General features: G+C 43.7%; 1 protein-coding gene across 4 annotated transcripts in view; it reads right to left on the minus strand.

Moving 5' to 3' along the window:
• DNM3 (dynamin 3) overlaps positions 1-18,749 on the minus strand; it is a 234,570-nt gene extending 215,821 nt beyond the window's left edge. For all 4 annotated transcript variants that reach the window (XM_064147248.1, XM_064147247.1, XM_064147246.1 and 1 more), the window contains exon 1: positions 18,564-18,749. In XM_064147248.1, coding sequence (XP_064003318.1) covers positions 18,564-18,709 — 146 coding nt within the window. In that variant the 5' untranslated portion in view covers positions 18,710-18,749. The remainder of the gene's footprint in view (positions 1-18,563) is intronic.
• Positions 18,750-18,841: the final 92 nt, after the last annotated feature.

Raw genomic sequence — 18,841 nt, forward strand, 5'->3', positions numbered from 1 at the left:
ACTCATGCTGAGGAAGCTCCTCCCTATGGTGATCTCTCTGATCAGGAAAAGAACTATGCTTTGTTCACAGATGGTTCCTGTTGTCTTGTTGGGAACAAGCGAAGATGGAAGTCAGCAGTCTGGAGTCCTACCAGAAGAGTTACTGAAGCGAGAGATGGAGAAGGAGAATCCAGTCAGTTTGCTGAGGTAAAAGCTGTTCAACTTGCTCTTGATGTGGCTGAATGTGAGAATTGGCCTATCCTTTACCTCTACACCGACTCATGGATGGTAGCCAATGCTCTATGGGGCTGGCTAAAGGACTAGAAGAAGAATGATTGGCAGAGGAAAGGAAAGCCTATTTGGTGTGCTGATCTATGGCAGGACATTGATGCACGGCTGGAGAGAATTCCAGTGAAGATGCGGCACGTAGACGCACACATGCCTAAGAGCAGAGCTACTGAGGAACATCAACATAACCAGCAGGCAGACCAAGCTGCTAAGATTTCTCAAGTTGATACTAACTTAGATCTTGACCTTGATTGGAAACACCGAGGTGAGCTGTTCTTAGCTCGGTGGGCCCATGACTCATCTGGACATCAAGGCAGAGATGGAACATACCGATGGGCACACAATAGGTCAATTGACTTGTCCATGGACGCTATCACCCAAGTCATCCATGACTGTGACATTTGTGCTGCTATTAAGCAGGCTAAGCGAAGCAAGCCCTTATGGTATGGTGAGAGATGGTCAAAGTACAAGTATGGTGAAGCCTGGCAGATGGACTACATCACTTTACCTCGATCTCATTCTGGCAAGCAGTATGTGCTAACGATGGTAGAGGCCAGCACCGGATGGCTGGAAACCTATCCAGTTCCACATGCTACTGCATGTAACACCATTCTTGGCTTGGAGAGACAGATCATGTGGAGACATGGAACTCCAGAGAGAATCGAGTCAGACAATGGCACTCATTTCAAGAACAATCTTGTGAAAAACTGGGCTAAAGAGCATGGCATTTAATGGATCTACCATATACCCTACTATGCACCAGCTTCAGGGAAGATTGAACGCTACAACGGGTTGCTGAAAACCACCCTAAAAGCCATGGGGGGTGGAACTCTGAAAAACTGGGACAAACATTTAGCACAAGCTACCTGGTTGGTAAATAGTAGAGGTTCAGTAAACAGAGCAGGACCTGCACAATCAGATTTGGTCCAAACAGTAGATGGTGATAAAGTTCCTGTTGTACATGAAAAGAATCTGTTAGGGAAAACTGTTTGGGTATTTTCTCCTTCGGGCGAAGGGAAACCTGTCCGAGGGGTGGTATCTGCTGAAGGTCCTGGTCATACCTACTGGGTAATGCAGGAGAATGGTGAAATCCAGTGTATTCCACAGAGAAATCTAACCTTAGCTGAGAGAGTCTAAATTCAGAGTGTATAATACACGCTGTTAGGAGTTTTCTGTTCTAGGTACCATCAGTGTCCAACACTGAAAGAATCTACGAGAGAATCTACAGTACGTGAGCACGAACCCAACGTCACCTGGGAGTCCCTGTTCTCGTCTCATCTGTGAGGAGACAAAATGTTCTGAGCTTTTGAATCACCTACATCTGAGATAGCCGCAATGAAGTGTGAACTGAACTTGTAATATTCATTAGTGTAAATATTGGTTTAGATTAGATCAGATAATTCTCAGCAATACTCTGAGCGAAGTAGACAGGGGTGGACTGTGCTAGTTTGAAGCAGGGTAGAATGTTTTGGTTAGAAAAACTAGATGATAGGCTGTGAAAGGAAAACATTGGTGATGTCTCCTTCCCTCAGAGTCTTCCTGAAGAAGAATGCAAACATTAGATAGCACATTCGCCATTTTGTCTTCACTTTCTGGCTGGCTTCTGGACTCAGCTGCCCTAACCTCACTGCCACTAACCTTGCTTCTTAACCTCTTGGCTGAACCTCTATTCTTTCTCAGGACTGGGGTAAGGTTGAGAGGGGCAGGGGGAAGGTGCAGGGGTGGTTGAGAGCCCCTCCTGGGGACTCAGGTTTCTGGGAGGGGAGTTGTGTTTCTGTATTACTTTTAACTTGTATATTTTTGTATATTTCTGTCTATAACTGTATATATATTGTAAATAGCTGCTTGTATATTGTGCTAGCTGTAAATAAATAGCTTCATTTATATTCCCAGAGTCCGTCTGAGTTAGCTGGGGTATCTTCTAAAGTGTGTGGGGGCGGGTAACAACCAAACCACCACACAAGGGAACCTTGGCAGGCTGCAGAGGTGGGCCCAAGCCAATGCAATCCCAAGCACTGATAGAGGCTGGGCAGTGACTGGCTCAAGAGCCGCGCTGGAGAGAGAGGGACTTGGTGATGTTGGTGGACAAGAATCTCAACATGAACCATCAGTGTGCACTTAGAGCCCAGAAAGCCAACCAGATCCTGGGATGCTCCAAGAGAAGCATGGCCAGCCAGGCAAGGGAGGTGATTCTCCCCCTCTACTGCACTCTGGTGAGACCCCACCTGGAGTTCTGCATTCAGTTCTGGAGCCTCTATTACAAGAAAGATCTGGACACTCTGGAGCATGTCCAGAGAAGATCCATGAGGATGATCAGAGGGCTAGAGCTCCTCTGCTGTGGAGACAGACTGAGAGAGTTGGGGCTGCTCAGTCTGGAGAGAAGGCGGCTTCAAGGAGACCTTATTGTGGCCTTCCAATATATGAAGGGGGCCTAAAAGAAAGCTGGTGAGTGACTTTTTAGGATGTCAGGTAGTGATAGGACCAGGGGGAATGGAGCAAAACTGCAAGTGGGTAAATTCAGATTGGATGTTAAGAAGAAATTCTTTACCATGAGGGTGGTGAGACACTGGAACAGGTTGCCCAAGGAGGTGGTGGAAGCGTCATCCCTGGAGGTCTTTAAGGCCAGGCTGGATGTGGCTCTGAGCAACCTGCTCTACTGTGAGGTGTCCTTGCCCATGGCAAGGGGAGGTTGGAACTAGATGATCCTTGAGATCCCTTCCAGCCCTTATCATAGGATAAGGATAAAAAGGGGGTCAAGGAGTTCAAGTCTGAGATGTAACTTGCACTTTTGTAGGAAAAATAACACAGCAACACATTACAATTCTAGCAGCAAGGGAATCAGATTAAACACTGTAAGACTGCTTCTATGGAAATGTCGACTGACAACCAGCAGACAGAATGCAGGTCGTTTCCCCCTCCCTTTCATATGGAAAACTTCTCCAAGGGTTTATTTGTGGTGCCAATAAAACCTTCCAGTGTATTAGAAGTAGCCCCACACCCTTGTTTTTTTCCTAAAACATCACCTAAATAAAACATCCTTAAAGCAAAATATCGTAAAGAAGTGGATGGAGGGAGAAGGAAAGCTTCATCAGCATGAGATATTATAGGACTGAACACAGATGAATTCCAAAGATTCTTTATGACCCAAAGGATGATGCCCCTCAATGCCTTGGTGGCACTCCACACGTTCTTTAAAGGACAGGTTTGATATATTTGCTTTTCCAAATCTTCTGGTCAGTTTGTACTGAAATGTTTAGTGAGAGATGAGAGAGAAACCACATCAGAGTTGAGGCAGCTGCAAAGAAACCCATCTAGCAAAAAGACATTCCTGAGAATTTGCACACAAAGACACCAACAAAAGAAGGAAAAGGTTGTCTTCTGTGGTGGAGGTGTGAGCTTGTGAAGTACCTGTGTGCACCACTGCAAGACCACTTAATACCAAGGTGGAGGAAACAATGATGAAACACTGTGCAAGAATAAAGACGGGAGCTGAAGACAGGCTCCTTTAAAAGACATGCATCCTATATAAAGAATCAAAATACTTTTACATCTGAATTCCCAGAGCATGTTTGGCACAGGGTACTCTGCTGACAACAGCTATGCCAGCTCAGCAGCGACAGGACAGTTTGGAGACTGGCAGCAGAGCCTGTCCAGCATTGCCTAGCCAGCACTGAATGTGTCAAACACAAATAAGATGCAAGAACTCAGGTCTTCCAGAGCATCACTTCAACAACTCTTCAACTTCAGAATGCATTCATAGTTAGAATACCATTAAGCAATTTGAAAAGCAAAACATTTTCATTGCCAAATGATTTTTACCCTACAAAAGTATAAACTACACTCACATAAACTATATTGTCTTTGTGCTCCAACACATTTCCACTATCAGAGATGTGGACAAGTACATCTACTAAACCATTTTTTTTTAATTGTTTAGAGATACTAAGTTTGAATTTGACCTGCTAAAACCCCTCTCAAAACCTGATATCAGAGGATGGTGGAAGAAGGGCTATATTTATAACAAACTGCTAAGGTGTAACAAGGCAGTTAGGAGTCTGAGTCATGCTACAATAGACAATTTTATTGGAATTAAAACAAAAATAAGGAAGATCATGTTTCTGTGTACTGACCTTCCTTTGTCATATCTCTCTCTGGTGCTCAGGAAGCTGTATAGCTGAAAAAGTAACTAGACAAACAATTACGGGAATAATCTCACGGAAGAGAGAAGGATTTCAGAAGGGGCAGAAACCACAGTGAAATGCTGAAAATCAAACTACACAGAGGCTCCTTCAATAGGTTGTCTCATTAGAATGCAGGACTATAATGTACATAAAGAAAGACACATATCAAACAGCCAAAATGTAAACATAATATAGTCCAAGGGGATTTCCAGGTAGAGGATGAATTTTCATTTAGGAGCTCTTGTCATGGCAGGCTTGAATAGGCCAAAATTGGCTCATACACATCCTGGCTTGCCTAGGCATATTTTTCTCCTATGGTAAACAAGGTACACATGCTTGGCTTGTGCCTGCCTTGTGCAAGGCCTATGCTTTTCCCAAATTTGGGTAAAGCAAGCCTATGGCTTCACCTAATATGGTCAAGCTTGGCTAGCTGCCATTCTAATTGGCTGTTCTGTGTCCAAAGGCCCATTAGTTTTGGCTGACACTGATAAAAACAGATAGACAGGTAAACACAACATGTGCTCTGCCATTGTATTTGTGCTTGCTGTTCCCTGCTGCCATTGCTTACTGCCTTATTGTTTGCCTGGAAACTCCACTGTCACAAGTTTACCAAGGACAGGCTCTAAATGCCTCCACGCAATCAGCCTGCATAGCCAGCATGACATTGTGCTGAGACTGCACATCACAAGACATCCTGCCTACATCTGAAAGTCTCCTGCCAAGACAGGAAGTCCTGGAGATACACAGATCGTCCAGAGGACCAGATCAGAGATTGTCTGCCTCCTTTCCCCAGCTCTCTGAAGCCTGGATCAGAAGTCTCAGTGGTTGACAAGAAAGACAGAATTCCCTGAAAGCGTTTGGATACTGACTGAAGCTGTAGTTTAGCCCTGTGTGTTGGGAAATAGCATTTTGTGAGTAAATGCTTAAAGCCTTTGTAATTCACCACTGCCTTCAATATTAATTTTGAAAAAAATATAATCTCACATTAATTAATTTCCCCTTCATAACATATGCTTAGCTTGTGCCTGCCTTGTGCAAGGTCTGTGCTTTTCCCAAATTTTGGGTAAAGCAACCCTATGGCTTCACCTAATATGGTCAAGCCTGGCAAAGTGACATCCTGATTGGATATTCTTTGTCCAAAGGCCCATTAGTCTTGGGCTACATTGATAAAAAGTGATACGCAGGTAACACAATGTGCTCTGCCATTGTATTCATGCCTGCTGATATTGCTCTCTGTTCCTGGCAGTACACTGCCTTACTACCTTATTGCATCTTGCCATGCTATAAGCTAGCTCTGCCACAACGTAACAAACCCTGATGCTCTGAGTTTGTTTGCTTGGAAACTACCCTGCCTCGAGTTTACCAGGAACAGGCTCTATGTGATCAGCCTGCATAGCCAGCCTGACATCGTGCCCAGTGTGCACATCACAAGACATCTTGCCTACACCTGAAAGTCTGCCAAGATGGGAAGTCCTGCAGAACCAGAGATCATCCAGAAGAGCAAGATATAAAGTCAGAGACTGTCTGCCTCCTTCCCAGAACTCTGTGAAGCCTGGGAAGAATCAGAAGTCTCAGAAGCTAACAAGACAGTAACAGAATTCCTTAAAAGCATTTGGGTACTGTATGAAGCTGTAGCTAGCCCCACGAGCCAGGAGATAATTTTGTGAGTAAATACTCAAAGCCTCTTGTAATTCACCATTGTCTTCTGCCACAAGCAGAAAGGAGTTCCTTGAGTCCATCTAGTGAGCAAGCAGTACATTAACTGCAAGCGGTATATTGACCGCAAGAACCTTCTCTTCCAGTTCAGTTCATGCTTATGTATTTTTGCTAATTATTTCTAGATCCAGTTATTCCTCTGTAGAATGTTTCCATGACTGTGTGAAGAACCAATTATTATTAAAATTAGTGGTCAGGGGTGGTGACAGTTCTGAATATCAAAATTAATAAACAATATTAAATTTGGAAAAAAAATCTAACCTCACATTCATTACCCCTCTGGAACTGCTCTCTAGCACACTACCAACACTTATTATGTTAAAAAATAAACCAAAATAAAGACAAAACAAGAGAATCTTCAGTTTGCATAAAGAGCAACAATGCAGCCACTACTTAAAGCTTAATTATCATTTCCAAAGAGTAACTTAAATCTGCTTTACTTTGCCAGTAAAGAACTGAAAAATATGCCCCACTTTCATCAATTACATAGTCAGTATTACAAGATAAATGGTGATGAACTGACATTAATACCAATATCATTAATTCATATAAAACACAGGAGGAATCAAGGAAATCAAATAATGGAAGAAAATGTCAATGATTACACAGTAACTGCACTAATTAAAGAGCTGGTAGCAAGCAAAACTGATGCTGGTGACCTATCAAAACCATAATCCTTCTAAAGGAAAAGTCTCCACATTTTTCAGAAAGCATAGAAACTAGAGAGGTCCAGGATAAAAACAGTTATAATTCTCACACAGAAGAGCACAGATAACCCAACTAAATCTATTTCATTTTGCCAAACATTGGCAACATTCCTTATAAAAGTTTTTTCTATTATCCTTTCATCAAGTGCAGGAAGGTCGTATTCCACAGGCTGCTCACACAAACAACACTGCCACACAAGCCTTTATTCCCAAGATTTGTCAAGGACTGCAGCTTCAATTGCAACAGGAAGCAATTATGTCCAAAGTCAACAGTTTTTCTGGGCTTTTTTCCAACACAGTGTTTATTGTTTTATGCAACTCCAGCCTGGCACACGAGGAGTCCTTGTAGCTCGTACTGGCAGCTGATACCCATATCTTGTGCAACTGAACACAGTGGTTCACAGTGAACACCTACACATGCCTACACAGCCAAGCATCTTCCAGTCCAGTGTCAAATGGACACTGTACAGAAGTATGACAAAAAGCTTTTACTTTTCTTGCATTTATCATGTGTAGCCTCAGAGCAAAAGAACAAAACAGGGAAAAGCAAAGCACTACAGAAGAGCAAACCAGGGAAAGGCATGGTCCAGCATGACCCTACTAAGACAGACATTAGTAACTTCTGAAGTCTTTTCTCAGGTTCACTTTCTAAAACCCACAAATCAAAATCAGTTACTTTAGAACTAAAGAATTCTTAATGGTAAAAATATACATCTGAAGACTTATTTTGGCAGACGTGTTCTGTCTGTCTCACTTGCTGTTGATGTAGTCACCTACACCATAGAAGATTCAGCAACAGGTCCTTCACCCACTCTTGTTCATGGCAAAGCCTGTCCAAGCAAAAGGACGTGCACTTTGCATTTAAGAAGAGGCATTAAGAGTTAAATTCGTATCAGCTGCTTTCTCAGAGGAGGTTTGTCATCACTAACACTACACCACTGTATTTATTCTTCCTTAGTGCCTTTGGAAGCACACTTCCTCCACCCTCCAGATGACAGTACAAAGATAATCCTGGGACACATTTTCGAGGAGTCACAAAAGCCTCATGGCACTACCTCTGTTGTGCTTTGATGTACTCAACCATGTACCTTTTTCTTTTTCAGTAATACAGTAGTAGACATCACTTCCTACATCACACTGCTATTTGGCTATAGATGCTCTTCCTCATTAGCTCAAAGCACAGAGATCAATTCTTATTACCAGTCAGCACTTGATCCCTCACCTCCTCTCATTAGTTACAGAAGAGTAAATGTCTTTTGTGTTGGCAGAGCAACTGTCACTCAGCAGAGTCTCCCACAGCTTTGTTCAGTGGCTGCAAAATGTCAGCCTAACATAACTGGGCTTACATGAAGATCTACTGAAATAACTAATCTTTACTGAAAAGCAATGACTATCTTAATTAAGACTACTAGGCAAGCCAAATGCATGAAGAGGTTGTGGCTTTTTAGTGATCTCCTAAAACTCAGTATCAGTATCTTTCCAGAGTTTTTTTGTAAACCACACAGCACAGATGCTGGCATCCTTATGATTTTTAGTGCTTAGTTCAAGCCCTCCAATGAAGTTTCATCTCAGCCGGCAGTAATCACTCTTTCAAGGTAAATCTTCCTTCAGCTGAGAGATCACTTTAAGTAACCTGCTAAATCGAGATGCAGTCCAATACTCAGCAGTAACTACACACTGCAGCCCTTGTGATTTGGGTTTGTCTTTAGGGTTGAGAAGCTGAGTATTCAGACATCCTAGGGTTGTAAACTATCTCTTCCTATCGAGTACAGTGGATAGACTTGGTGTTCTTGTGAAGTCATTTTCCATCTCAGTGGTGTCCTTCACCACCATTGCCGACCTGCTGAACTGATCAGCCAAAGCAGGGACACCCCAATTATCCCTCACTTTTAGGTAAGCACACAAGTTGAGTCAGTAAGAATAATTTAAAAAAATAATCTTACACAGCACTGCAACCTAACAGCCTGCTACACCTCTTTGGTTCTCCCCTTCCCTACTCCATTATAGACTTGAAACCAACTACACAAAAATCCAGAGGAAAATAGGACATAATAAGCAAACAAACCCAAGCAGATCTAACCATGGAAATATGGGGAGTACTGACTCTGAAGGTGAGAAATAAGGTATTTTTGGAAAGCCCTTGAAGAACATAAAATGAGATGGCAAGTGATTTCACACACACTAGCTGGACACCCCCATATCAAGTGAGTTCGCTGACAATGCTTAGACACTGCCAAGGCAGGAAAGCAAAGCTTGAGATTTCCTCCTCATGCAGAAGACTGGAGAAGAGCAATCTCAAAAATCACTGTCATTATACTTCTCTCATCTGGAAGAAGCTCTCTTCAAGTAGCAGCAGCATTTCTGCTCAACAAGCAGCCAAAAATTAGTACATTTCCTTCATTAAAGTAAACATTATAGGGCTATTAGAAAAACAGTGCCAAAGATTACTCTGGTCCCAATGGTGAAGCCTTCCATTAAGCATGACTAAAGTCAACAGGTTCTCCAAAGTAGGAAACAGAAGCTGAAGAAGGAACAGATCATTAGCAGTACCTTAAATCTAACACCCTATTTGGACAGCAGTGACGTTGTGTTTCTGCACAGAAAATGGCAAGCACTTCCTAGTATTAAAGAAGGTACTTCATGTGCAATAGAAAGTTTTAAAGTCTCAGTAAGGTTTATAAGACTAAAAACCTACCATATCCAGCTCTGAAAACATGCCAGGGAAAACCACCAAAGTGGTAAGATGAACAGTGCTCTGTTTGCAGTGATTATGCTAGGGCTGTAGGCTTGCTGTATTAACAGATCGGGAAGCTGCCAATGTGGAGGCTCGTCGGCGAGCCACTGTATGCACGATGCATCTGTCCTCCCTGGCAGGCATCCAAAACTTTGCTGCATCATCCTAATTCCATTTGTGAAAATGCCCTTCCCCCCCCCCCCCCCCCCCCCCCCCCCCCCCCCTTCTTTCTCTTTTAAGATTTCACAAAAGCTTCTGCTACTTCCTGCCCCACGGTGCTCTCCATCAATTCCAAGCGAGGGGTTGGAGAGGAAGAAACCACAAAACACAAAAGAAAAAAACCCCAACAATTCACAGAATTTTTGTGTTGAAAAGAATAAAGCAGACTTTGCTGGACAACTGTATTCTCCCTCGTCAGATATGTTTGCTCTTAGGAAAGGACTAATTTGCATAGGATGTCGGTGCACAAAAGCCCATCCATTCTCAGGATGAATACTAATGCAGCAAGATTTTGTACCTCAATATAAGAAATGAGCAACCAAAATCCTTTACTCGTTTTAAATTGTTGTCAGTGCTCTAAACAGAAGGTGTGTGGGGGTGTTAATTACAGCTGCCAAATACTATTAACAATGTTTCTTTAGAAAATATGTCAAAAGATTTTCTCTATAATATAGTCAAACAGCATAAGAAACAAAATCTGACTGCAAGGATCAGAAGCACAACATGTCCCTGACACTGCAGGCATCAGGAACATGAAGCTGACTGCCATGTAATTACTTGACTTTAGCAATTAATTCACCTCGGGGTACTCTGTCACGACAGAACATTTAGATACTGCAGATTGCCATGCCATCATCAAAACGCCACACAAAACAAACTCCTGCCCTTCCCTGTAAATCAGACCGTCCTGAATATAGACTTCTTAAGCAACGGTATAGCATAAAATCAGCTACGCCACAGGTCAGACCAATTCAAAACACTTTGCCTCTCCAGAAGCACTGTGAAAATACATTCATTTCTTTTGTAGGGGACAAGGTGTCAAACACCTTGGTACAATACCTGCCATTACAGATAACTGCAGAGCTGGAATATAAATGCATTCAATTCTTCTGCTCCCTCCAAGATGTAAACACAATGAGAACTGCAGTACAACGACAGCCTGAATTTACAGACAGAAAACCAACTAGAGTAAGAAAAGGGAAAGAGGGATGCTTCCAAAAGAAATAATCCAAATCTCTCAACCTCTCTTTTCTGACCATTTCATTCTTTTTTACCTGCCTGTTCCCCCGCTTTGAGCCTGTAGTGTGTGCAAATTAATATATTGTCTAGGACAACGTAAGGTCTGTTAAGCTAAATATTGAAATTTAGTATCAGCTTTGATCTCACATCTCTCAACTCACCAGAACCTGACTACCACGAGATTTTTTTTATACTAGGAGTTGGACCAAAGCAGCATTTCACTCTGGTGTTTTCCAGAACACTAATAAAGTCATAAGGCTGGAGGTGTCAGCCTAGACTCCTAAGGTTTTTCATCCTGTTGCCTAGATCTGACAGACATTGGGGATCTTCTGTCAATGTTTAACACCTGAACAAATTAACAGGGGAGCACGCAGGGGCACAACACTGCCTCAGATGGATTATGCTACAATTTCTACAGCAGCTTCCAGCTTTGCTGCTGAATAGCTCTGGAACATAGCCCACTTCATCCACTGTTGTGCTAGAGATGTGGTTCTCATACTCAATACACAGAGCCCTGCCGAGTCTCTGCAGGCGAGTTACACACAGACTGTCCTAGAGCATCCTCCTACGGCTAAGCACGTTTTCTGGTATCTGCACCATAAGTAGTAAACAAACTACTGAGTACTTGAGATTACCTCTGGCTTTGATATTGTCTCTGAGGGTGGGAAACAGAGCAAAGAGTAAATCTCCTGCATATCTGAAGAACGAAATCTTGGTTATTTTGCACAGGAACTAGGATGCAGAAATACCAAGCCAGGTATTGAATGAAAAGCATAACATACACACACAAATTATGAAAGCTGATACTATTACTAGACCCTTCAGATGAAAACCTCTCTTATCTACAGCTACAGTCTCCCTTGCATCCCAGAGGCTATCACAGACCACAGTACTTGGCAGTACATCAAAGCCTAGCATGCAGTTAAATGGGATTTTGCTCCTCTCTAGTTCAATAATGCTGCCTTGTTCATCTCAGGGCAACTTGCTGAAGAAAAAGATGCAAGGTCACAGTTAAATAATGCTCATTTCCTGCTCTCAGCATATTTACACTACAGGCTTTACACTGCAGACATCCAGCACTGAAGGGATTCCCGATAGCCCATTACACACAAGCACAGCAAACAAGGGTAGTTCACAAGCTTCTATTTACTAGAAGGCCCTATTTTGAGCTTTACTGTTTAAAACAAAACCCAACAACAGTAAAAAAAATCAAATAGAAAAAAATAAAAAATGGATTCTGCCTCTCTGTGCTTCCAGTCTAGCCAGACCTTGTTTAAGAAACCTATCAATACTTAGAATATCATCAATTTGCTCACTGATCAGCTGATGGATAACAAATCACAAACACAAGTCCTCAATGGCTAAGCTATAGTCTTAGGGCTTTGTGACAGGCAGACACCAAGATCTTACCCACAAGAAGATAGGCACAAACTGATCTACTTTGGGGGAAGAAGAAACATTGCTGCATCTCAGCTGTTCCAAGCAGAACCCAACACTCAACTTTTAATGCGATATAGATATATAAAGCAGCCATCACACGAAGAGAAAACATAGAATGGTCTGGGTTGGAAGGGACCTCCAAAGGCCATCCAGTCCAACCCCTCCAACCCTGCAGTCAGCAGGGACATCCTCAACTAAATCAGGTTGCCCAGAGTCCTGTTGAGCCTCACCTTGAGTATCTCCAGGGAAAGGGCTTCAACCACTTCCTTGGGCAACTTGTTCCAGTGTTCCATCACCCTCACAGTGCAGAAATGCATAACAGCAAGCTTTAGTCTACAAAACAGTTATCCCACCCTGATTTTATTAAGAGTATATGCTAACATCTTCCTTTAGGAACACACACAATTTAAAAGGAACACGACAGAGTAAAGACTCAAGACTTATACCTGTGGATAAGGAAGCAGGTAATGTTTAAAAACCAGCCTGTGGTCATACAGTAAAGCAGTGGGAGAGAAAAGTGTCCTTATCTCTCTTCTGCAAGCCGCAGCAGCAACACTCCCTATATTTACAGGTGAATGTCCAAACAATTACATAGTTAACTTCTATTTATCTAAACTAGAAAGTCTTGTTTTCTATCTTCTCTATAAAGGCGAGTAAGTCGAGCCTGAAACAACAATGGGAGCAATGCCCATCAAGAATGAGCAAGACAGCTTGCTACCCATTGATTTTAACACTACAAAATCCCAGGCATGGGCTCCGTCCTGTAGGCAGTGAGTGCTGGGATTTACAACATTATATAAGAGCCTAGAGTCACACAAACTGGTTGCATTTTCAGAATCAGAAAGTTTCTGCAAAGGGGATACCTGAAAAAAACCAAAACCACCCACACAAACCTCTCACTACTCATCTTCAAAAGTCATCAGAGCTGTGCAGCCATCTTCAATACTTTGATGGATTGCCAGTAACAACTGGCACTGAATTTGTAGCACTGATTTCTCAGTAGGCACTCAAGACCAGACTGGGATGTTAGGGGTTGGAAGGGACTCAAAGAGATCATCGAGTCCAACCCCCCTGCCAGAGCAGGACAATACTATCTAACACAGATCACAGAGGAACACATCCAGACAGGCCTTGAAAGTCTCCAGAGAAGGAGACTGCACGACCTCCCTGGGGAACCTGTTCCAGTGCTCTGGAACCCTTGCAATAAAGAACTTCCTCCTTGTGTTGAGGCAGAACCTCTTTTGCTGCAACTTACACCCGTTGCTCCTTGTCCTATCCCAGGGAGCAAGTGAGCAGAGCCTGTCCCTCCCCTTCTCCCGGCCAGCTTTCAGATACTTATAAACATTTATCAAATCCCCTATACGTCTTCTCTTCTCCAGACTAAACAGCCCCAGGTCCCTCAGCCTCTCCTCATAAGCCATGCCCTCCAGCCCCCTAATCATCCTCATAGCCCTCTGCTGGACCCTCGGTCAGGGCTCCCTGCACGGCATCTCATTACAGGGTACAGCCTTCTTAAAATAGAAGAAATCTTTTAATTCGTAACATTCAAGAGTCAGAAATAAGATACATGGATCACAAAGCAGTTCTAGAGGGAAACTTTTACTTTACATGGAAGGGAAGTCAAACTTATAAAAATCAGCAAATTTCTTTGCATATCTGCTTTTAACCACACATTCCCTTGGCTTTGCATGTAGCAGCTCTCAAGACCTGACATGAAAAAGAACTTAAAATCCACAACAGAGTTACACTGAAGGACAAAACTAGGCCATCGATATCCCATCTAAATGTCCAAGTTTGTTCTGCAACCTCCAAGTGTAAATTTAGGAAGAAACCTAAATGAGCCTCATTTGCTGCTGTTCCTATTTAACAGAACAATTCTTGTTTTCAGTGCACCAGAGTATTTTGATAACTAGACTAATACACACAATACAGCTGCAGAATGGCTTAGTCAGGAAAAGGAGTGGCTGATGCTCATTTCCAGATCCTTAAGAATGCACAGCACCACATTTCAGCTTGTATCTCCAACTGCTTAACGCCTCTTTCACAGAGGAAAACTCTCCGTCAGAGTTTTTCTGGCAATGACTACTAACTAGAAGAATAAAATATCTGCACCAGTTTTAACTACGTTTCCCCCAAGAAAAAGACAATCTGAGTGCCTACTTTCTTTGGACTCATTCTCTGCTTCAACAGCCAGATTCAGCCTCCTTTTTCTCCCCCTAATGACTCAACGCAGTCTTTTCACAACTGCCATCTCAAGCAGACAAAAAAAAAAAAAATGAGCTGAGCACACAAGGATTCACCATTTAGAAAAAATGAATAAATAAAAATTAGCACATATATCATAATCAATGGCATGCAGTGGCCATAAGATTATCAAAAGCATCTCAGACGAAAAGCTGTAAAGCTGCATTATAAAACCAGAGCTCAGGCTCTTAAAACGAAAGTGCGTGGTTAATGATGACTGACGGGCTTACAATCAGGAGTTCACATCTCTTCTAAAGCAGTTATTTGGCTACATGCAGTTTATACAGCATTAAGCAGAGCAGGAACTAAAGAGCTTTCAATTCTGAAATCTAATTATTAATTTCTCGGTATTTTAAAGGATTAAAGAAAGGTTCTGATTAAAATCTGGAGAAAGACACTGACAGGGGATCTTGCCATTTGTGCCTTTCGTTACCTTAAAAGCCCTTCTGCATACATGAAATAATAGAAAATGCTTTCTCTCCAAAGAGATTGCTTCCTGCCATTAGTTTTAAGTAAGCCTGTTATTATTAAAGATAAGATGCTGAAAAAGAACAACATACAAGGTCCTAGTCCTGCTCTCATCTGTGGCAAAGGAGTAAGACCAGATGAAGTGCCTGTCTCCAACTGGCAACTGTTTGGTATTAGACGTTTGCCTCTGCTTTGCGCTTTGCAACCTCTCTCCCACCCACTCCTACCAGAAGGTTGCACCAGATCCTTTGCTTCAAATACTGGCACAATATTTTAAGGGCACGTTTACTTCCATTACAAAGAGAAGCAGATAAGAAGAACATTGGCTCTTCAGGCAATACAATTTACTCTAACAAGTGCCACGAGCTCCAGTTAGGAACAGTACACATGAAGGTCTAACCCATAAATGGAAATGACTGCTGTCCTCAGGTGCTCTCTGGAATCTCCTTCCATTTAAATATAACCAGAATCCTGAGAAGAAACCCTTCAAACACAGTCCTTGACTATGAAAAGCAGCAGCCTCCTTACACACAGAGGAACAGTAAGGGAAGAGTAAACTCTCTAAATACTTCAGCAGATGCTAACCCTAATAGAAGCAGTAACAGCTACCTTGCTGCACTCCAGCCTTGTTCCAAGCATTCCCACATTGACACAAGCAATTCCTGGATGTCAGACAATTCCTGGAGCAGGCAAACATTTGTTTTCATGCAACACTAGCACCAATGTAGCTCAAACCCACAAACTAACCCCAAAATATTCACTGACTGTTACTAGTAACTAAGGATGCTGTGCACATCTAAACAAGGCTTGGTGCTACCCTGGGGACAGTGATGGATATGTGTCATTCAGCAGTTTCAGCGATAACGGGATCTATATCCTACTTCCAGAACCATTTGCCAGCCTATAGAATGACACCCAAGCCACAACTCTCTTGGAAAATTCTAGCAATGCATAGCTGGTGGGTAACACAGTACAGCCAAACACATTTCCTGGGCTGCTTGACTCCATAAAGAAGCTCAACTCTGATACCCCCTGCAAGCTAGAAAACAGGTTTTCTCTGTGAAAGTGGAGAAAAAAAATCCTCTTTGCACAAAGGCCCTGTGAAAGGCTGAAATGACTACAACAGTCTAGAAGCTACAGGCAGCAATCTGACCCTAAGAAGAGCCTAACTTCACTAGAGCTCCAGTAACAAATATTCAGGTCATCAACCAATAGCATACTTGTAGCAAGACCCTGGCCTCCACATAGAGGACAGCATGCCTTCCTCATACTAATTACAGCTACTCCTGGAGAGAGGAGATCTTGAATATCTCTCTGAAGACTAAGAGTTCAAAATCTACTAATGATAAAGATTCATGTAGTAAAAAAAAAACAACACGATAACACCACACACACACAAAAAAAATCCAAACACAAAAATGAGGATTAAAGCTCAAACTTCAGATCAATGCTAGAACATTTTTTCTAATGCCAGTTTCAAAGCTGTGTTGCTATTACTTAGTGTTCACCCTGTGGTAAATCACACACATCATGAAATGTACCATTAACAAGAAGGACAGATGCAGATGTAATGAACTTGTTTGCAGAGAGTAGCTTCATTGTCCTGTACAAACAGGAATGTCCTATGGCTTGCTCAAAAGAGCCACAGGCCATTTTGCTGATTCGACAAGCAAAATGCTCTCCTGATCTGGGTATTTATTAATCTGGTTCAGAGGATTCACAGTCAAGTTTTCACAGCTTAGCAAGCACACATCTGCTAACCACACGTATCTACTCAGTCTGGAGGAAAGACAAGTTAAAATAGTTGCTTAGTTCTCATGGAATAGTTATGCATTTTAATGTCACATTTACAACAGGCTCCAAATTTGCAAGTAGGGAGGTACTACAGATTCTGATTCTGTATCTTAAAATGTTACTGCACAAAACTGCTATGTGGAACTCTGAGACAGAGTTGAAAAAATCCAGATTTCAGATCCCATGTGACAGAGACACTGTGGTGCTCCACAGCAGTCTGTAAGCTCTTCTCTGAAGAAACTCTCTTGTAGTGTCTGCAGGCTGCATGTTGAATAACTACATGGAGGGGAGAAAAAAAGTCATTGTTCTTAGCTTTTCTCCATAACTCTTCCTAGAAACGTCCACAACCCATTTTGCAGCTGGTTGGAGCCTCTTGTCCAAAGAGACCAGACCAGGACAAACTGCTTATTTTCTCGTTTTGCTCCAGGTGGCTGAGAAGGGAGAGGGCTGCACGGGAGGGAGGAGCTCTACCTACGGATCAGATGGAGCAGATGCCTTTAGCAGAGAAGCAAAAACAGGCATCCAGCAGCAGTAACCTCTTCCAGCAAAGCAGCTGGATTCAGAGAAAGACATCAGCCCACAGCCCATCACACTCAGTCCTAATCACAGGTGGGTGCTGCCGCAGACAAAGCTTTGCCACAGGGACCAAAATATCCTTACAAGGATGCTTTTCCTGCGCAGCACATGGGCTTTCACAGCTTTGGGGACACACGGATCAAAAAGTCAAAAGGCTGCAAAAATACTTTTTAAAGGCTCGTTTTAAAAACGCTGTAATTATTAGATTGACAATAGTGATTTAGTAGGTTCTCACTTGGTGTTTTTTAACTTGAAAGGCTGGCAGTTCCGTCAACATCACTAATTAGCTACAGCCTTCAAGCAGAAAGATAAGAAAGAACATAGGTTTAACAGAGCAAACCCTGGAGATAAAGAACCGTGCAGAGGCTTTACACACATCCAGAGCTATCGAAGTCTGACACAAAGGCCAGGTTGTGGTGAGACTCAGCATTAGGTGTCACCTTTAACGAAGACCTCTGCATATGAAAGTTCCCCAGCTGTCGACACACAGTAGTACTTTGGATCCTGTACGCTCTTCGCGATTGCAGCTATGTTCCTCTGGAACCACCTCCTCCCCCTCCCCCGCCTCCACCAGCCCGCACGCTATCTGCAGCAAACGCTGCAGGAACTTTATGAAACAGCACATGAAGTTCATGTTCAACCTCAGGAGATCTTCAGAGATACAGTCTGTCCATCCAAAGGCCCACCCCCATCATCTGGCTTCCCCTCCTGCCTTATTTTTAGGGAAGATGCTAATAGCCATACGCACATTGGGTCTGCATGAAGCGTAGGACTGAGAATCGTTAACCGACCAGATCCAGAAAGCCCACTGCAATGAGAATCTGGGGCTCCAAACACATTTCTTGCCCCAAAATCAGTGAAGACCCCCGCACCGGGCACACGGCCACGCTCATACTCGAGTTGCGGCGGCTCCTCCGCAGCACGCAAATGAAGGACGCCGCGGGCCAGGGCCCGCCTCGCCGCCTCCGCGGCACAGGGGAGCGCACTGAGCATCCCCGGGCGGTACGGAGTCGGGAACCCGTCCTCCCTCCCTGTCCCCTGCTTGTACATCCCGCTGGCCACCGGCCTCCCGCTGCCACTACGGGGATGCGGCACTAAGGGCGGAGACCCGAAAAGTGCGTTAGAAGCGGGGAGCAGCCGCTGGAAGGGTGCGCGCAGCCGGTGGGGCTGCGGGGGGTGTCGCGCCCGCCGCCTCACCTGGAGACACAGTTCTCCAGCACCGAGCTCTTGCCGGCGCTCTGCCCGCCCACCACCGCAATCTGCGGCAGGTCCAGCAGGCAGCTCTGGCCCAGTGCTGCGAAAGCATCCTGCAGCCGGTTGACGAGCGGGATAAGCCCTTCCATCCCGCCGCGCCGCGCGGTCCCCTCCCCGCCTCCTCTCCGCGGCTGACAGGTAGGAGCTACGCACTGCGCATGCGTCCCACCCCCAGCTAGGGGCGGGGCTCCGCGGTAAGGCTCCGCCCGTGCCTGGTGCGG

This window comes from Pogoniulus pusillus, chromosome 8, assembly GCF_015220805.1.
Source record: "Pogoniulus pusillus isolate bPogPus1 chromosome 8, bPogPus1.pri, whole genome shotgun sequence".
NCBI classification, from domain to species: domain Eukaryota; kingdom Metazoa; phylum Chordata; class Aves; order Piciformes; family Lybiidae; genus Pogoniulus; species Pogoniulus pusillus.